The 20,471-nt window shown below is 38.9% G+C and overlaps 2 protein-coding genes across 4 annotated transcripts; one reads left to right on the top strand and one right to left on the bottom strand.

The window, feature by feature from the left end:
- Positions 1-4,427: 4,427 nt before the first annotated feature.
- sc5d (sterol-C5-desaturase) lies at positions 4,428-14,022 on the top strand. 2 transcript variants are annotated; one of them, XM_069145848.1, is made up of 5 exons: positions 4,428-4,559; positions 10,963-11,180; positions 11,560-11,692; positions 11,773-11,873; positions 12,610-14,022. In XM_069145848.1, the coding sequence occupies exons 2-5, from the start codon at positions 10,971-10,973 to the stop codon at positions 13,072-13,074; spliced, it is 909 nt and encodes a 302-aa protein (XP_069001949.1). In that variant the 5' UTR covers positions 4,428-4,559; positions 10,963-10,970; the 3' UTR covers positions 13,075-14,022. The 2 variants fall into 2 exon arrangements, with proteins under 2 accessions (XP_069001949.1, XP_069001948.1); XM_069145847.1 differs by lacking the exon at positions 4,428-4,559 and adding an exon at positions 9,786-10,199.
- Positions 14,023-14,789: 767 nt separating this feature from the next.
- Positions 14,790-19,031, bottom strand: plekhb1 (pleckstrin homology domain containing B1). 2 transcript variants are annotated; one of them, XM_069145858.1, is made up of 6 exons: positions 18,995-19,031; positions 17,453-17,605; positions 17,063-17,165; positions 16,937-16,976; positions 16,723-16,807; positions 14,790-14,923 (listed from the first exon to the last, which is right to left on the bottom strand). In XM_069145858.1, the coding sequence occupies exons 1-6, from the start codon at positions 19,029-19,031 to the stop codon at positions 14,790-14,792; spliced, it is 552 nt and encodes a 183-aa protein (XP_069001959.1). The 2 variants fall into 2 exon arrangements, with proteins under 2 accessions (XP_069001959.1, XP_069001958.1); XM_069145857.1 differs by having other exon boundaries at positions 16,717-16,807.
- Positions 19,032-20,471: the final 1,440 nt, after the last annotated feature.

Here is a 20,471-nt window from a genome sequence, read left to right on the forward strand (position 1 = left end):
CCCTGGTTTGCCAGACTGCAAGAGAGCAAGTAGAGGCTAGTGTACAGGGAGGAGAGAAGGGCTCACTAATGCAAAGCAGTTCATTAAAATCAGGCACACAAAGCATCTATCATGGGGGAGGGATGCTGCTAATCAGCGCCTGTGGTTAGTCCAGCAATAAGGAAAAAAAAAAGGAGACGGTGCACTACTCAGCTGTGATCTTGTCTGGGGAGCAGTGGAGTCGGTTGATGCTAAGGAGCCGTGCAGATGATTGATTTTCCAGAAGGATGCTTTGAGACACTGCTCTTCTGGTCTGCCATCTGATTAACATACACGGCATTATTCATGTCATGAATATACAAGGTGGCGAGGAACAAATAAATACTGACATGCATCCAGGAGCTGATAAATATTAAATGGAGCACACATGGCTTCAGATTTTACCATTTCGTAATTTGAACATTCAAGCTGTGTGGCCCCTAGCCAAGGTCTCATCTCGGGCTCGAACCAGTTGAGCAGTCAAGTGAAGAGACCGGAAAGTTCTTCACAAACATCATATTTGTGCTTTATAGGTGTCGTGAATTCTGTTTCAGGTTTAATCATCAGAAGTTTGCTGAGTTACTCAGTTGATACAGACACTTCAAATCGCAGCATCTTACTTCTTCCCTCGTACAAATCTACTTTCAGAAACTCAGACGCTTGGACTCAGAATTTATTCAAACAAAAAAAGATGTTACACTTTTTTTATATATTATCTTCATAACGATAAGGAATTATTAATCATTTCCGAACATAAACTGATATTGATTTAATTAGTTATATGTACTGACCAACAGAAATTAATATTTTACTATTTATACATTATGTATTAATTGAAGCATGTGTTTTGTAACCGTTTTTTAAAGTAGTACTATATTTTCTTATATAAATACATCCTACGTGCTATATTAAGATATATATAAATATATCTCTGCTGAAGCTTCATGTGCATGGTGAAATTGCCGTTCACACGGACCACTGCTCACACGCAACAGCAGCAGTCTCTGAACTCTTTGATCCACCCTCATACACTTTCTGGGGGGTTCTTTGCTTTTAAATGAACTTAAATGAACTCACCAAAGTAAAACACACAAAAAAAAAACATTGTGGCCAAATTCATTGAAATTCCCTTTTTGAAAAGTGTCATATAAAAGGATGTGGATCAAAAACTAGCACCATCACTGGCAACTGTTTGCTCTCATTGTTTGGACTTCACATTATCTGTGCAAACACACACACACACACACTACACACTACACACTACACACAGAGCAGTTAGGAGCCCGCTGGCAGATGAGCCAGCAGGGCCTCTGACAATAACTCCGATAATAATGTCTCTTTCATTAAATGTGTTTCTTTAAATCTCCCTTCTGCACATCCTGTTTCTTTTTTTTTGCCACTGCGTATCTTTTTGCCATCCGCCCACTCAAGACAAGAGCAAGGGGAAAACAATAAGAAAACAAATGAGATGCCAGTGATGTGTTATAATTTGAAAAGAGTTTTAATTCAGAGAATTTGTATCACTTAGTCGTATGAAAGATAATTAAGGAGGACCTTGACTCCTGCATTACTATGTAATTATAAGTGTATTTGAAGTCTCTACATCAAACCACGCATGTAAAAGCATGCATGTATGAAAAACTATTGCTTCATCTATTTTTTTGCTGACTCTCGAGGACATTGCATTCAGTATGTAAATACACCAACTTATTAAAGGCACAAGAGTGAGAATTTTAAACATTGCTACTAATGACACATCAAAAACAACTAAATCCAGGTCTAAGCTCAAAATCAGGCATTAGGTTCAGAGAAAGATTACAGTTTGGGTAAAAATAAGTACTATGTTAATGTTAGAGGAGTTCATTTGTAGTGATTACAACCATGAAAACTTTGTTAAAGTTTTTGAGAGGTGATGGTTAAAAGATACGTTGCTAACTATTGGTTTAAAATGACGAGCAAACAGGAACCACGCGTTAGAAGTCTAATGTTTCGGAGACCCGTCCATCAACCCCAACCTCTTCCCTGTGCAGATTTTTCAATATCATCACCTGGCTTCTTCTTTTGTTTTCATAACGACTTCTAGAGGGATTTGTTATTTGAATGTGAGCATATGTTGTTTTAGGTGTTTACTGAAATTACCAATGTGTTATAATAAGCCGCTTGTACAACCAACCAAAGATGAAGGTTAAAATATGTTGCACACATATAAAAAACAGTGGTTTACTTCCTCCCGTGTCTCCTGCGTGCCAAATGACGCATACCAAAAGTCTCAAGCTCTCTTTTGTCCTACTTGATTACTGAATTGTCTGCAGATTGGAGAAAATATAGGCCACAGGGAGAAAAATGTATCCTTTAAGTTTATTGGAGAGTAAAGGAAAGTCGAGTCAGCATTTAATTGAGCCGTGTCTGAATCAAAGTGCTTTTGAAAATAAAAATATTTTTCAAAAAAAAAGAAGCTCTGAGACATCAGGAAAGTTGCATCTGAGAAAAAAAAGACTCAAACTCTCGAGAGAAACTGAGAGCAGAAGTATTTCCTGCGCTTGCATAGGTGTCTTGTGTATGCATCACAGAGGTTATTAGCGCAGTCTGGGGTTGTTGCCTTTGAATCATTACGTAAAGGGAGAGTGTTTGAAGCTCCTTGATATAATGATCCTTGGCAACTCTGAGAGTTCAAAGTAAATTGGCAAGGGTAAAAAAGGCTTTTCTGCCACTGAACAAAATAGAGAAATCAGCCAGCTATGTTTAATAGAATTTTCATCAGTGCTCAACCAGTCTCTCAAATGGGTTATCTAAGATAATGGCTGCACGGGTTCATTACCTCCTTGTCAAATTAAATTTCTTTTTCTCCTCCAGGCAGATTGGATAGTGATTACAGATCTAACCAAAAGAAGGCTCTAACTTTCATGCTGTAAAACTAGGGAAGGGCCACAATGACAGCAGATTTAGTCTATTTCATCTGAAGACCTTTGTTGTATGGCTGACCTGCTCACATCACAGAGCTAGTGTCTAACGCTCCAGTGCTGCGGATCATCTTTGTTTGCCTTTCTGCTTTCTCTGTGTGACTCCTGTGCCTTTTAAGTGAAGTGTCTTTTGTGAAAATGAGGTGATGCATACGGCATCAAGCAGAATTTATTAAAAGAAATGGATTTTTAATCTTTGCTGGGGTTTCTTTAAGGAAGGAAATTAAAATGTTGAATGGTGTTAAAATGCAGATTTGAAAGTGAACTCAAAAAAGTTAAATTTATAGATTTTTCCTGAAATCACAAATTTGCCTCAAGCAATTTAAACCCTGGACTGAGAGGATTCATCAATAATCGGAGCCTGAACAGATTGGGTCCCGTCGGTTCATGTTGCGAATTACAAACTTCAGACATTTAAAATGTAATATTTGTATAAAATTCAAATAGGCAACGCATTTAATGAGGCTGCAGTAAGCAAGGATGTCTTATAGTGTTAAATGCCTGTTGCTTCGACTCCTCTCTCCTCCCATTTATGTGCGTAACATTTCTGCATGTGTTCATGTGCTTATTTACTTGTATATTTACATGATATACATGTGGAAGAACTACCACACCCTGACACAGTTCCTTTATCCACTGCAGCGCAGAGCCCGACCCTCTCAAACCTGCTGGAATAATTAAATAATGTGAGCCTGAACAGATCGCATCCTGACGGTTCATGTTGCGAATTACAAACTCACTGAACTGTGCTCAGAGGTTTCAAATGTAAAATACATATGAATTTGTAATAGACACCGCATTTAATGAGGCTGCAGTGAGCAAGAATGTTTAATGTGTTAAAAGTCTGTTGCTTCGACTCCTTTCTTTCCGTTTCTGTTTGAGTTCATGTGTTTATTAACTTGGACATTTATGTGACGTGCGTATTCATTTGCATATAGAGCGGAGAAGCGAGATCCAATCCCAAGTGGTCGTTCAGGACGCATGCGGAGACGCATGTAACGCAACTGCCGTACTGATCAGAGATGTCCACTTGTGATCGGATCACCCAGGATGCGAATGATGTCAGGTGTGAACAAGCTCAAAGTGTCTGGTTGCTGTCGGCGCCGGTGACATTCATGGTGAATCCAGAATTTACCTTTTGAATGTGTCTGTATCACAAATGCTACACAAGTATTTTCTACTTTTTATTTTTTTTACTCACTTTAGTCAGAACGCAAGCTGTCAGCACAGTTCTAACAGGAAATCTGGACTGTTAGTCAAACTGTGACTTTAAACTCATGTCCCATTGTTCCTGGAGCTGTGTCGGCACCATCCACTATTAGTTTTGACATCAGTTTGTCTCGGTTCAGCCCTTTGTTTCTATTTGCTCGTCGTGTTTCTTGTTCTTTTGCAGTCCCGGGCTGTTTTAGTTGTAGTCACTCATCTGTCGCAGCCGTGTGCGCTTGACTTCCTACATCATCCACCAGATCCTGTTCTCACCTGTGCCTCGTCGGACTATCAGCCCATCTGGTTTATTCCGCCCAGCCGTTCTCCTCTTCAGCTGCCTGTTCGTGTTTGTTCTTCCCCGAGAGCTTCAGTCTTGTAAGTAAAGGCTTGCCTTTTTTGTTTCAACCTCCCGCCTCCTGTGCTGTGGGTTTGGGTCGCCCTCCTTGTTAAACTGTCACATAGCTCTTTGATTTTTGTTTTTTTTGTTTTTTGTGCTTTGCATTGTGGAAATATTGAACACATTTTTGAATGTGTTACTTTCTGTCGCTTCTCTAGTATGAACACAGAACAGGACCAGAAACCTGCTTTAGCAAGCAGTCTGGATTTGGGTAACATTTATCCAAATAAATACATCAAACATATACTTATATCATATATTGAAATCTAAAGACTACAAGACTACTCTTGCTTTCATAGACTATGTTTTCAAATTAAAAGCACAGAATAAATTAAAATAAAATTACTTTAAAGTAACTGACCTTTAATGCTATCCAGATTTTTGGATTAATTGAGATCTATTTCATTTTACAAGCATAAACCACAGCATGCAACACTTTTATTTCAGGAACTTTTAATTTCAGTCAGTATTTTGTCGGCAACACGTTAAAAGCAATAAACAGACGGAAGTCCGAGGCTCCTTTACTGACAAAAGGAAAAGGAAACACTTTTCATTTTCTAGTTAGTTCAAATTGGAGTGAAAAATAAAAGACAACATGTTCTGCCACAAATTGGCCTTCAACATTAGAGACCCCCCCCCCCCCCCCCCCCCCCCCCTCCAAAGAGCATTTTCTTTCACTCCTCTGTGAGGAAGAATTACATCAGACTGTACCTCTCAGGATGTGCCGGATCTACAAATAGATGGCTTCAAAGAGATGGGAGTGCCACCTGTGTGATGAGTGAGAACTTAAATCATCAAAGTGAAGTGGGTGGAGCACATTGTGGCCTGAACACAATTTGCATTTAAATGTATTTTAAATTTGTTTAATCCATTTTGAGGTACCAAATCTCATCATTACAAATATTCGACCACTGAGGAACTGATAATAATCTACATGTTTAACAACACTATATGGAAGCCTTGAGGCGATGGTAACTTCAAATGAGACCATGCTTAGTTTGAAAACACTTTCACAATTTCCTCAAGACATTTTATTTAACAAAGTATTTCCTATTAATATTCACTGATGCCAAATTTACTGCCGTTTTTTAAATTACTGTTCTTACAAAAATTGTCATATTTCAACAGTGAAATGCAAAACTAAAAAAACTCAAACCACTTGCCGTTCTTGAAAAGGGGAACACGGCAAAGTTCAATTTGATTCTCAGTCACCATAGCAACAGTGATTTCACAACTTAAACTGACTGATTACCAGGCACATTGTGCTCTCGACCTCTCGTGTCAAAAACACAACCCAAAGGATTTCCTTTTCAAAGCAGCATTAGTCCTCTACATTCTGTGAAAGTGACAAAAATGCCCAAAACCCTGAAAATAACGAGTTATTGCTCCCTGTAGGAAAATTAACTCCTCAAGTGGGTGACATTGTGAATTCCCCGCGGCACATCTGAAACACTCCGTTTTAAATTTAGTCCCTTTTTTTTGGTTACAAGAAGTCCTGAACTGCTTGTTCCACTGGGGGCTAAACACTGTTTTCTGGATAATAACTCAAGGAGCTCTGTCAGGAGCTGCACTAATTTTGTTGTCTTAAACAATAAAAAAACAAAAAAACATGTTCAATAGGAAGTAATGATTTTTGCCTGGTGTTTAATGAAAAGGTCTTTTCCCCTGCAGAAATAAGAAAAGTCAAGACAGCGGAACAGAGCTGGAGTTAAGAAAATGAACATTTGACTGGAAGTACTCTGCAATTTAATCATTTACTTCTTCTTTTTTTTTTTATCTATTTCTATCAAATGCATTTAAGAATTTCGAAGTTTCAGGATATAAATATTCTTGACCGTCATGGAAAGACACTTTTTAAAATTGGTTTGTATTATTTTCACTATAACGTTGCACAAACTTTGCAAATGAGGTGGTGATCAATATCAAGTGCTTTTAATTAAATGGCAAAATTCTATGTTGTAAATATGTGCCTAAAAGATTGTACTTACAGAATTCAATGTGACAGAGATTTTCTGTTCGAGAACAAGCAGGCAGACAAAGAGCTTCACATTTTGACAGACCAAAACAGGGCTGGAGCACCAGTCAGTGCTGAATTGATATTCAACAGGTGGATAGAGCTGTGGGCCTCGGTGTAGAAACAATAACTGCGAGCATTTGTATTCACTGTATAAGTGAGGTCAAGTGTGGTGTCTTTTTATTTTAATTTTAAGTTAAGTATCACTTTTATGTTGCAGTGCTTTGTTTGTGAGTAAAAGCAGTTTGCTGCCAGTAAAGTTTGATGCACCTGTTTGTTAGGTTAACAGCTCAGCAACCAGCAACTCTTCAACTGAGTAACATATCATAACAGTTTCTGTGGGGGAAGCCTCGTATGTTCAAAGGGCCTCTAAAGCAAAAAGTCTCTTATTCAGTCAGTGGCTATAATACTGGAGGAATAAGTGGTAAAAACAACAACAACAACAACATGTGTACATATGAATCTGTGACATTTGCAGCTATAAGAGCCAGTGAAGCCGGTTACAGTCTGTCAAGACTCATTTTCCACCTTCTAGTTGTCTCAAATTGCTTAATGCATTTTCAATCCAAAGTTTTAACATGAACTGATATTTGAACTTCTCATGTAGTTTAAAAAAAAAAAGTTCCTTTCTCCCATAAATCCATTCGTGTTGGAGGAAAATGATATTTGCAGCATTCATGCAGAGAAATCTGAATTTTGGAGTTAATTCTGGTGTCATGAAATTTTATGAGGTTGTGTTATTTATGAGCAGATGCAGCTCCAGCCCAACACTTACAAAACAGTAGCAGCTGGGGCTTGCAGTTTCCCATTCCAAAGAGGAGGTGAAGTGCTTCTCGTGGCTGTTTGGCTGGTTGATATGCAGCATCGTCTGATCCAATCTTTTGACAAGGATGACCAGGATCAAGTTTGTAAATGAAAACAGGATTGCGTATCATCTCATTTACAAGTGTCTGGTGGCAGGTCCTCCTGGTTTTATTTTGTTTTGGAAGTGGAGTGTGAAAGATGTGGTGTTTGTTTGAGCCTGGGTTGCATACTCAATGGTGTTGCTGAGTTCAACCTCACGGCAAAGCGTGAAATACACACGCACGTTCACTACAGCAAACCGTGAGAAGTGAAAATTACACGTTTTTGTAAGCGTGAAACTTACACGCACGTAAAAGTCACGTGACGAAGGATCATGTGACCAATGTACTGCAACAGAGGTATTGTGTATTCCCCTTCACCACTAAAGTGAAAGTGGAAGTTGTTGAAAAAAGGTGCGTTATTGGTAAAATCAAAGATTAATTTCTGTTTAATAGAGCTTTGGTCTCCTTCTTGGTAAACTGGCCACCATTTGTATTGGTTATGATGTATTCGTAGGTAATAACTTGGTAAATACAGTGTTTTTATTGCTTATAACAATGGTGACAGTTCCTTACAGTAGATATGACTTGTAACGGGTGAAGTTTGAAATCTGAGGTCACGTTAAACCACCAGCAAGATAATCAAATTCTGTAAATAATGGCTTAAAAAGTTGTACTATGACGGTGCTGTGACAAGTTTCTCCGTTTTTTTTAATTTTTTTTATTATTACATTTCCCAGAGTGACACATCCACAGTCGTTGCCTACTGAGGAGATGATGAGCAGCAGGTTATCTGGGGCTCAGCATGAGGGTTGCCTCTCTGCAGATATCCTGATTGGTTCATGTTTGTCTGCACACAGAGGGAGATGCCTTCACAGCCTGTTAGACAACTCTCGCTCTATTCAAAACACCAACTTTCCTCTGAAGTAGAGATAGTTCCAGTCGAATAAACAGGGTTTCTTTTACTCGTATGCGCTGGTACACAACTGATATAATCAGTCCAAGCAGGCGATGCCATTTCCCCTTAACGTGAGTTGAAATTGGTTTGCATTTGTCAGAGCATAGAGGCTACATCTCCTTTTTGATATAATTGTATTTACAAAGAGAAAATCTCAGTGATTATTATGCTTATTAAATCACTGTAAACCTGGCACACGAGAATTGGCATTCCCTAGTGGTGAACTAAACATCATAATGAAGAGTAATCACAAATGTAAATGGGTTCTATTTAAGGTTAAAGAATGAAATAAAAGTAAAACTCTTAAGAAAGAATAGAAAACAATAACGATATTGAAGATATGAAGATAATGATAAATAATGATAATGAATAATTCAGGAGTCTTTCATAGTGACTTATTTAAATGTGGGTATAGATTAAAAAAAAAGATGACAACAGGAAAAAACAGGAAGTATATTGTCTTAATTAGAAGGAAAATCAAGCTATGAAGAAAATGAATACCCTAAAAATTTAACTGAGTTTCCTGATGAAGTCAATTAAAATCTTGACACATTTTTTTTCCTGCTGTTTCTATCTTATAATATTCATGCACCCTAATATAAAAGGTAATAGAGTGCCTAATATTGAATTTGTGTACATTTTAATACTCTAATTTCCAGAGGTATCACTATAATATTTCTGAATATTCCTACAATGCCTGAAGCCATTAAGTAATCTATCAATCATGGTTGAGGCCTGCTCTCACTTGTACCTTGGAGCGCTGGTGACATCTTGTGGCTGGATGTTAGTTTCATGGCAGCGAGAAATGTTTCACCTCTGCCATTAATACAAAACTGTTTCATTTCATGTTTTCAATTTTATTTGAAAGTTAAATATTCAAGAATACTGGCAGGGAAAAAAACAACCGAAAGTCATACAAGGCCGAATGTCACAGTCAAAACAATGAAGCTAAGAAGCTGGCAAAGCTATTACAATTGTAAAGTAACTACTGTTATTGCAGCCTGAAGATGCAATAAAAGAAAACTATGATCATAAATCCAGGTAGGTCAAAGTCATATCTTACATCCTAGTAAGCCAAACCTAATGCATACATTTTACAAAATAACTTTCCCTTGCTATTTTATTAAAATACAACACTGAAAGGACTTAATTTTAACTGCTTAAGTTTATGTGTTCTCTTTGGTTAAATTCGGCTTTTGACAGTTTCATTTCTCCGTCCTATTACAACTACATATAAGTTCTGTTTTAAAATGAAATGAATCATGGGTACTATTACTACCACTAGTAAAAAAAAAATAAAAAAATAAAGTAGTGGAGCATGCCGAAGTGCACAGTGGCTCCCAAAGTTTAAAATGAGCTGTCAAGTTATTTCCAGTGAGTTGTAAACGTTTGATATAAATCAGACAATTCTAATTTTTGTATGTTCGTAAAGGAGGTTTGGTAGTGTTGTTTCTGTACAAGGGACTGTGTATATCTGGGTCCGTTTTATTGTTGGTCTCACCACGACATGTGCAAGTTTGAAAACTACTAAAACTAATTTCGACTCGTTCAAGCCTCTGTCCTGATGTTCCAGCTGTGGCAGCACCTTTAAGTGAGGTAGCGTTGTTTCTGTAACGCCATGAGCAGATCCCACAATTGGCCAATAGGAAATCAAAACAAACCTGCCGTGATGAGTACCCTATCGCTCATTGGATATTCGTTGCGTGACGTAACAGGAAGCTCGGTGCTGATTGGTCGCTCGCCCGCCTTTAGTGTGGTACAAATCCCTCCGCTGTTGTTCCGGGACACGAGAAACCTGGAAAAGGTACAGTACTATTTAAAATACGTACAACTTGATATCAACGCAATGACAGGGAAGCTCGCTGTTTTGCTCATATTACACGGTGTTGCAGCTTTTTAATCTATAAATTCGGGAACATATTTACCTTTTCATGTAACAATCAGGTACTTACCGTTATGTAAATGTGACATTTGTTTTCACAGAATTAAAGCACACGTATCGGCTGTAAAATGTCCTAATGAACTAATATTTAGATGTTAAATCCATCGGTAATTTGCCCTAAATCAAATATCCAGTAGCTAATTTATTGCGTCACTGAACTCTATGACGAATATGTGAATTAAGGACCCATTTTTCACGACAGAAATTAAATCAAAAGTCCTTTTTCACGACGAGAACTATGTCGAAATGTTTAGTATTTTTCAGCAATGTTTGAAAACTGCTTTTTCTCTCGTTGGGTTACATATAGTTAGGGAGAGTATTTGCCAGTCTGTCTCATCTATAACTGAGGATCAGAGCGATATATAATCAAATAGGTTGATTTAACCAGGAATATTTATTATGCAGAAGCAGGGCTGGGGAATATATCAATATTATCTGTATATTATGATCAGTGGCGATCCTAGACTCTGCAGGGGGCCCCTGTTGAAGAAAGTCAGAGGGGCCCAACCTCCCCAGTCAGTTTAGTACAAAAAAAAAAAAAGTATTTGTAAAATTGTGCTTGATCAACACACGCATCTGAGTATTTGAACAACAAAAGAAAGGCCAACATATCTGTACTCTCCAGATTGGACCATGGACCTTGTCCTGAATGTGGCCGACCACTACGTCCTCACGCCGTACGTGTACCCGGCGTCGTGGCCCGAGGACGGGGCGCTGCGGCAGATCATCAGCCTCCTGGTGCTGACCAACCTCGGGGCAGCGGTCCTGTACCTCGGCCTGGGAGCCGTCAGCTACTTCTTCATCTTCGACCACAAGCTGATGAAACACCCACATTTCTTAGAGGTATGAAGCCCGTGACTCATTTTATGATCCTCATAGTAATAAAGTTAATGAAGCGCTTTGCAATCAATTGAACTTTGTGTCTGTTAGGGGAAGATAGATTTATAGTAAAGGCTGCAAATTATTACTGTGGCATAAAATGCCAGAAATATAGCATTTCATATTTTGTACTTCTTTATGTTCTGTAGCTGTTGTAATTAGTCGAGTTACAGCAGGTTGATCTACATGTATGCAAAAGTATTCATCATCACCTGAAATTCTTCTATTCGCCTTCTCTATCTGATTTTTTTTTTTTTTTTTGCCTCACCTTCTTCTTTCTCTTCCCTCTGGATTTATTTCATCATGCATTTTGTAACGTGCGTATTTATTTCGTCCTTCTCAGAATCAGGTACGGAGGGAAATCAAATATGCGATGACCTCTCTGCCGTGGATCAGCGTTCCCACGGTGGCCTTGTTTTTCGCTGAAGTCCGAGGATACAGCAAGCTGTACGACAACGTCAGTGATTCTCCGCTCGGTAAGATGAAGAGCCATTTTGTTGTTGTTGTTGTTGTTTTGTAATTTTGTTGACTTCATGCGTCGTGCCTGTGCTTTCAGGTTGGCCGGGGCTCCTCCTCAGTATGATCTCCTTCCTGTTTTTCACTGACATGTGTATCTACTGGATTCACCGCTTCCTGCACTATAAGCGGATTTATAAGGTGAGTTTGTTTCTGTTTTTGTTGTTTGTGTAGCTTTTTTTTATTTATTTATTATTTTTAGCTACACTGGCACACTTGCTGAAAAGTATAGAAATGGATCCAAATCCCTTTTTACTTTCCGTTACGTTACCACAATGTAGATGATATGACGATGTTGTACTGTCAGCCTGAATATAGCTTCTAAATATGTACAATAAATGTATGATGAAGATTTAAAGGGCTAATTCACCCCCCAAAAAATTCTCACATATTTTAAATTATATTCAGTCACATCCTGTTTGAAGTTTTGGTTTTATGCGTCTAGGTTTCACATCTGTAGTGTATTTCTTCGTCACTGTTTAGCTGACATATTCCCTGACAACAACATATCTGTAATCTAAGAATATCAGCTGATGATATTGGCCTGGAGAACCTCTCTGGCCTGTTTAACCTTCATGACATGAAGACGTTGGCTCCTCTTCCTTCATTGTTCGCGGTCCTGCAGGCCACTTTTGTACGTGTTAAAATAATAAAAACCTCAAGTGATATTGAAAAGGTTTTTTTTCTTTCCCTCTGACGTCATAAAAGCTTCACATGTAGATATTTTGAATGGGTATAAATGATACAGTAAATCAGTATAAATCACAGTGATTTAGTCTGAAACGTTTGGAAGTCTTTGACTCAAAGTAATGTTCATAATTAAAACAAATAGATTCCACTTATGATTGAATTATTTGACCTCCCTGCTCCCCAACAGCTGTTTCACAAACCTCACCACATCTGGAAGATCCCCACCCCCTTCGCCAGCCACGCCTTTCACCCCGTCGACGGCTTCATGCAGGGCCTCCCCTACCACATCTACCCGTTCTTCTTCCCCCTCCACAAGGTGCTCTATCTGGCTCTCTACGTCTTCGTCAACATCTGGACCATCTCCATCCACGACGGCGACTACCGCGTCCCCGGCGCCCTGACGAGCGTCGTCAACGGCTCGGCCCACCACACCGACCACCACCTCTTCTTCGACTACAACTACGGCCAGTACTTCACCCTGTGGGACCGGCTGGGGGGCTCCTACAGGCACCCGTCGGCCCTGATGGGGAAGGGCCCGCACGATCTGATCCGGAAACTTCAAGCGGAGGGAAAATTAAAAGACGACGGAGCGGAGGCGAAACGGCAAACGAACACACACGCCGAGAGAGGAGTCAGGTGTAAGGAGGAGTAACGGTTTCTGAAGACGCGCTGCGACACACTCGCTCATCTTGAAGACGTACGGGAGAGTAATTTCAATTCACCAAATTGAGCCCTTGAGAGATCTTTGAATTCAGAGCGTGTAAGACGGCTGCCCCGTGATCGATATCATGAAGCGTTGGGGGTTTTCTACATTCTCACACTTATTGATCATCAGAGCGCACCGACATCTGCAGCTCGGGGTTATTGTTGTTCTGCACAAAGTTAAATGCTTTTTTGCAAACCAACAAACAGGACAGACACGAGGAGCGTCACAACGCTGCTGCACGATGAGTGACAGACGCAGACTGTCGGTGGGAGTTGGACTTCACTGTAAAGACCCGCTGCTGCTTTTTACAGGCAGCAACAACTTTCATTTTGACAAGAATTTGTGAAATTAATTGTGGCTGTTTGCACTCACTACCTCTGTTATAGGGAAATATGACAAAACAACACATGTTGAGGAAAAGCGGCCTCGTACAGCTCATGTTAAATTTTACATAAATAAAATCTGAAGTACTTAGATCCATCTCTTCTGTTATAATTTAGCAGTTAGAAGGTAATTTTACTGACAAAAGAAAAGTCTAAAGAAAAGCAACCTCAGAGAAGATATCAGAACTCGTATTGAGGACACATGGTTGGGCCGTCTCTTCTCTTTAGTACAATTTAATAAAGTAGAGTTTATAAAATATACATTAACTGTATGTACTGGATGAACATAAACATATTAATCTTCTCTGTGTGTTGAGGTGATTATCATCAGCATGAGAATGAAACAGATTCTCTCCTCGTCTTCATTTGTTCGTGCAGAGTGTACATATTTTTGGGGGGATATTTTGGATATAAACAAAAATAATAAATACAAAATGCGTTGTACTAAATTTCTCTGTGGTTTGGAAATAATGGTTTGAAAATAAATCCACTTTTTCTGGAGCTTTCGGACACATCTCGAAGTCTTCATCAGCACACGGACTTTGTTCGGTTGTCATGGAGATACAGTCGTAGTCTGTTGCGAGCTTTATTCAATGTCAACCATAACTCCACTGTTGGCCTTGAAAATTGGAGTTTGTCAAAGCAATCCCAACTCGAGGTCCACTTACTAACACGCTACGCTTTCAACAGCGTCACTTGGTCTTCATCTGTACACGGAGCAGGTTTTTACTCATTAACACCAAAGGTAACTCAAACAAAATGCCCTGAAATGAATACAGTTGGACAATTTGTGGACTTTGAGTTTGAATTGTTTTCGAATAATATAGTTTTATTCACTGGTTGCACTTTGTTGCATGAAACAAAGAGAGATCAGATCCACTAATTATATTTATTATAATACATGACGTAATCCACTACACTTTTTGTAGACTTGCAAAGTGTAAAATTCGGCAGTTAAAAGAGCATTTGGATACAAAACTGACTTCTAGTTTTGCAGATGTTCACAAGTAGATTAAGTGGTGCTGTATATACAAGTGAAAAGAACATATAAATACAGAGCAGAGCCTTTCAGCTTCTTTGGGTTTTTCTTAGATCCAGAAGAGACAAAAAAAAAAACAGAACAACCACATAAGTGATTGTTTATCAGAGCAAATACGATAAGGAAAGAGATTAAGTGAAAGATGATGAAAAAGCCTTTTTGTCTACACGTTCCTTGTTGGACGTCCGGCTACCGTTCTGTTGGCGCTCTGTGCAAAAGGACAGGAGGTCAGTAATGTGTCAGCAGAAAAGGAAGGGCATCCAGAGGAAGGAGCGCATGGCCGCCCCGGCTGCTACGCCCGCCAGTAATCCCAACGCTAGATGCTCGGCCACGCTGTCGAACGGGTCCCTCTGAACGATCACCTGGTGGGTTCCTGAAAGAACGGCAAAGACAAGACACACTTTATCATTTCATTTATGAATAAGATGCATACAAGTACATGGTTCGATTTGGAGTCCCATTTATTTTTAAAGGCAGTTTCAAATGTGGAGTGAATGAGCAACACATGAAAACCTCTATGATACTAATAACGTATAATTAACCTGCTGCTGTTTCCCTCTATTCAGTGTAATTAAAAATATATATTTGACCAAAACAATTATTTCATGGTATATTTCTAGACTGATATAATATAATATACACCTAATTTTGTGATGACTGGACACATATCAGAAGCCATCATATCGAGAGGTCACGTGTTCAGGTAAGGGGGCGGCACTGTTGGCTGTCGTCAGGTGTGTGAACCCGGAAGTGCAAAGGCTTTATTTTGACCGCGGCGGCTCAAAAAGTTTGCATGTCGTGTGCTGAGGTGCCTGTTTCATTTATCGCAGGACTTTTATGCGCAATAAAAAAAATGCTTTGTCATTGCGCAACCGGAGGAACAGTCGGCTCAACACGACGCAAAAGCCGCCGTGACGTCAAGCAGAAGCGAAGAAACGCGTCACGGGTCACACCTGAGTCTGACATCTCAGGTGGATGTAAGTACGCTGCTTATTTACTTGCGCTTTGGGGTGACGTAAGACACCTGATGTCCCTTATGTTTTTTTGTTCTTTTGTGATGATACAAAGTGACGTCACGTGTGCTGCAGGTAACTGTCATCTGAAATACTACATTTTCACCCATGCTTGAAGTATTCAACGGTGGGTTGTAAGTAGCCTACATTTACTCAAATAGCTGTTCTTAAGTACAGATTTGATTTATTTGTAGTTTACTTCAGTATTTCCATTTAATGCAACTCTCTAGGCTACTTAGATAAATATTGTACTATTTATTTGTTAGCCTACATTTTATAATTGGTTGTTGTTGTTTTTTTTTATTCTCTTTCCAGTTCAGTGAAAACCATATATCTTCAAATGAAACATTTTCATGATAAACTGAAGTATTAAATGTTCCTTTATGACTTATAAACGTCACTATTTCAGTTAAATATTATATATTTAAAAAAAAAAAAATGTTGGGATTTCTGGAAAATGCCCCTTTTGTTTTTCTGAGCTTGTTGACTTTTTAGAGATCTTACAGAACACAAACAATTCAAATATATGATGTTATTATAGAATATGATGCATAACTGCGGATTAAACTAACCAACAGCACAAAGAGTCGTTAAAATAAACTGCAGCAGTAAAATGAAAATAATAATGAAACAGGAGTATAAATTCAGAAACATCACATCTAATATTAAAACTCTGACTGGCAGCATTTACTGCAGTGTGTACTTTCACTTGTGATACTTTAAGTACACTTTGCTGATAATACGTTTACTTAAGTTGCAGGACTTTAACTTGTAGTGGAGTAATTTCACGGTGTAGTATTAGCAGGTAGAGTGTGAATGCCGCTTCGCGCTGCTCTGGTGGGCATGAGGCCCGCTGACTTTATTTACTTATTAGCCTTACTCTGTTCTAGAGTCCCAAAAATAGTTCCAATTAAATAAGACGAGTCTACAAATACGATAATCAGTTTACAATCTGATCCACCGTGAATCAGACACAGCTGTGCCGACACATTTAAATCCCCAGAAAGAAATGCCAAAAAACATGACCGCTGTGTCCTCAGCGGCAGACGCACATTTGCTTTTCTTTTCCTTGTTTACATCTTGGGTTTGGTAATAATAGGAATAATCTGAGGGCCAGGTGACACATTAATCCCGTGTTTCACTGTTAACGTACCCGGACCCGCTCCAGGTGTGATGTAGACCGTGTGGTAGCTGTTGATGGGGATGGACTGGTAGTAGTCGTCATACGGGTCATATGTGAATATCTGCAGGAGGAGGAGGAGGAGGAGGAGGAGAAGAAGAAGAAGAAAATAATCCTGCTTTTAGTACTGGGATGAAAAAAAAAAAAACACAGACTGAGAGTTCACTAATCACAGAGAAGACGGAGGACTCACCGGGTTCCTTCGGGTCTCCAGCAGAGTCAGTTTCCACGCTCTGAAAAACAAAAAAGGAAATAAACAGGAGTGAGGAGCTGATGGACGCTCGTCAAAAAAACTAAAATGATGGAGCGAAGTACTTACATGGATTCGTCTTCGCAGTTGGCACACAGGTTGAGGGTGGAGCCGTCTCGGCGCTGAACCCCGATGAGGTTCTCCCTGGGGTTGCTCTCGGGTGGGGTCACATCTACAGACGAGTCAAAGGACAAATACAACCACTAACTTTTGACAAGATCGGCCAATGAAACTGAGAAATTAATGAGGAAAAAGACATTAAATTATTATTATTTTTTTTAAACTGGCAAACTACTGCGAGCACAGGTTGTTGTTTTTTTTACTTTTGGCAATTCAGGTCCCCTCTTGTATTTTTTTTTATCTGCGTGGATGTTCATCATGGAGACGTGTGATGAAGGAACAGTGAGGCATCCTAAAGTCACATCTGGTTCTATATGTAAGACGGCCTCATACTCGTACCTCCACATTCGAGTCCAGACCGCACGTCTGTACATCCCGTTTTGAGGCCGACGCGATACTCCAGCTCTCGCCTGCTGTCCGTCTTGTAGAAGCAAAGACTCCCGTCGATCCAGAGGTCGCACCAGTTTAACTTCCAGCGTTTCAGGACGGAAGCTGGAGAGGAGACGCGAGTCGTCAGTGTCACATATTGCCATGATGTTTAAAGGTTTAAAAAAAAAAAAGAAAAAAAGAAGATGGTTGTGGGAGAAGTTTACTGATTGATTTCCAGCTCTGTTGACTAGAAGAGGAAAAAGGAGTTCAAAAAAGCTCCCCTCATTAGCTCAGGTGATTTGTGTGTTTCTTTTGTTGTTGTGCTTTTTTGGACGTAGTGTTTTTTTGTTTTTCCTCCCCAGCAGGTGCATCCCCATTGATTGTCCTTGGTAAGCTACTTAAAGACATGGCCAGGGACTATTAATGGGATTATAAATTACAAAGACTCCAGTTTCGTAACAGCTCCTGTTTTGGCCTTCGAGAAAATGTTTGGTGAGTCCAGTTTGAAATCCAGTCGTGAAGTAAAACAACATTCGAATTTACAGCTGAATATTGAAAGTTATGATATTGAATGAATCCCGAAACATACAAATAGAAACACACATTATTTGTAGACTTGGCTTGTACATCATTTGCACACTAATTGTCCCGCTCACTGTTCAAAACCAATTCAAGGATCTTCATCAAAACTTTTTTATCGATTCGTTTTCTAATACTAAATATCAGATAATGTTTCATTAGCAGATTTTTAAAACATCGACCTCAGTTCAAAAACCCAGAATCGATCGGTCTGCAGCTCCTACTGTATAATAAGATGTTATTTCTTCGCCGTTAGCAGGTTGAAACAGGTGCTTGTCTTTAATTCACGAGGCTTGTTTTAAATTTTAAAAGGTGTGTCCACAGCCGTTCATCAAGATGGTTCCTCAGAAGTACGCTCGAATTTGTTCCTTATGGTTTCAAATTGACAATAAATGGCAGTAAACTTTGAGTTTGTGTCAAAGTTCTAAAAAAAAAATTGTAGTTTAGCTGGTGATGTTCACTCCCAATAGATCCACAGATATATATATATATATATATATATATATATATATATATATATATATATATATATATTTTTTTTTTTTTTTTTTTTTTTTTTTTTTAACCTTATAAATCTTTATACAAAATGGAGCCTTGTGGTCACAAGCGGTGTTGACACTGACCAGGGTTGAGTTTGTATACAGGCCTTTGTTGGATGTCATTACCACTTCATTCCTGTCATATCTCTTTGATCAAGTTTTGGAAAATAAAATATAATCCCCCACTAAACACTAAAGTCCTTCACAAGTTCACAGAAACACAGTCTGATCTTAAAATGTCTTGTTTTGTCTAAATAAACAGCTTCAGTTTGAAAATTGATAAATAATTACACAGGAAAAAAAAAAAGGAAAATCTTCACATTAGATCCGACAGTGTTTTGATAACGGATGAATCTGAAGTTTGGGCTCTTTCATAACAGTCAACAGTACTCACTCTGCCTCCACAGCCAGCCTGACCTCAGCAGCGCCATGTTTTCTCAGCTCTGGTATTTTAGTAGAAGTAGAAGCGAAAGGAAATATTTAAATGTACTGTTTGGACTCTATGATCCAGCTTTTGGTTTTGGCCTCCTCCGTCTGTGTGTATATTCCTCTTGTCCCTCAGGAAGTGAGGTGCTGGTAGATTAATCTGGCTCTCACCGGCACTGAGGTTGACTCACAGGATCACTCTGGATTAGGAGGCCACGCCCTCTCATCCCATCACATCCCTCCCAGACTGATCTGACTCTCACACCACATGCCATACTTTGTGTTTCTGAACACTTTTTTTAATTAAATGCTCAAACTTGTATCAGCCTTGTTTATTTATGCGCATATGCAATATGTAAAATGAGTTTTCATCCAAGACCTGTAACAACAGCACCAGGATTAGCCTAATTGTTCCCAGGTCGGTGATGAGAGTCTTCCCAGGATGTTTACACGATGATATAATTTCCTTTTATAGCTTATGGAAAGTTCTGGTCTCTAATGTGTTCGCTGAGTTAGCAGATTATGTGTTTGCAGCATTTTCCTCATTTAAATCTAGTGTTGTCGATCTACGGTCGCCGTGTGAAGTAGTCTGAATCTGAAAGTCCTGAGGTGATTACACACCGGCTGTGACGTGTTTAAACTCTGAAACACGTCAAAGACACCTGAATCACTATACTGAAATAATAACTTTAAATTATTCCTGATGACTAAAATATCTAAACCAAAAAAGAGAATTTAATTTGTTTAAAATGTGCATAAAAGATCAGTACGAGAATCTTGTTCTGGAATGAGTAGTGATCATGGTGTTTAGTCATGTTTGTATTTTCCTGGTATTTCTTTTCTTATTTTAGGAATGACTAATTGTCACCTTCCTGTTGGAAAACAGGAAACTGGTGTATTTAAATTTGTATTTAAATTTAGCTGGTCATATCCAGACTTTCACTTCTATGGAGTATTTTGAAATTGTTGCATTGGTACTTGAACTAAAGGACCTAAATGCTTCTTCCATCACTGCTTTTGGGTGGAAGAGTCTGCACATACACGGTAGTCTCCTTCATTTTGAGCTCTACAGTAGAAATTATGAGGAGGATGAAGTAATCTTGGCTGCACACAACTGATAAACTTGGTAAGTCAAGTGCAAAAAACAACAACAATAGATGAGATGCCTGACTGCCATCTGGTGGCAGCATGTGGTAGCGCTATTCTTCGCCATTAAAATTACTGTCACATCAGTTGCGCAAATTACGAAAAACCTTGAACAACTTAAGCAAAGTTAATGGATAAAGATATACATGAAATCCAGAAAAACAGATGTACATTTTTTATAATTGCATCAAATGCAATGTTTTTGATATTCAGTGGCTTCAATGTTCCTTTTCTTCCAAAATCTTATTTGAAAACACAACTTTTTCTTCGTTTTTTTTTTTTTTTTTTTAAATTCAGTT

Source organism: Embiotoca jacksoni, unplaced genomic scaffold (assembly GCF_022577435.1).
Source record: "Embiotoca jacksoni isolate LCO1_2020_lvr unplaced genomic scaffold, fEmbJac1.0.p SCAF_13, whole genome shotgun sequence".
Classification (NCBI taxonomy): domain Eukaryota; kingdom Metazoa; phylum Chordata; class Actinopteri; family Embiotocidae; genus Embiotoca; species Embiotoca jacksoni.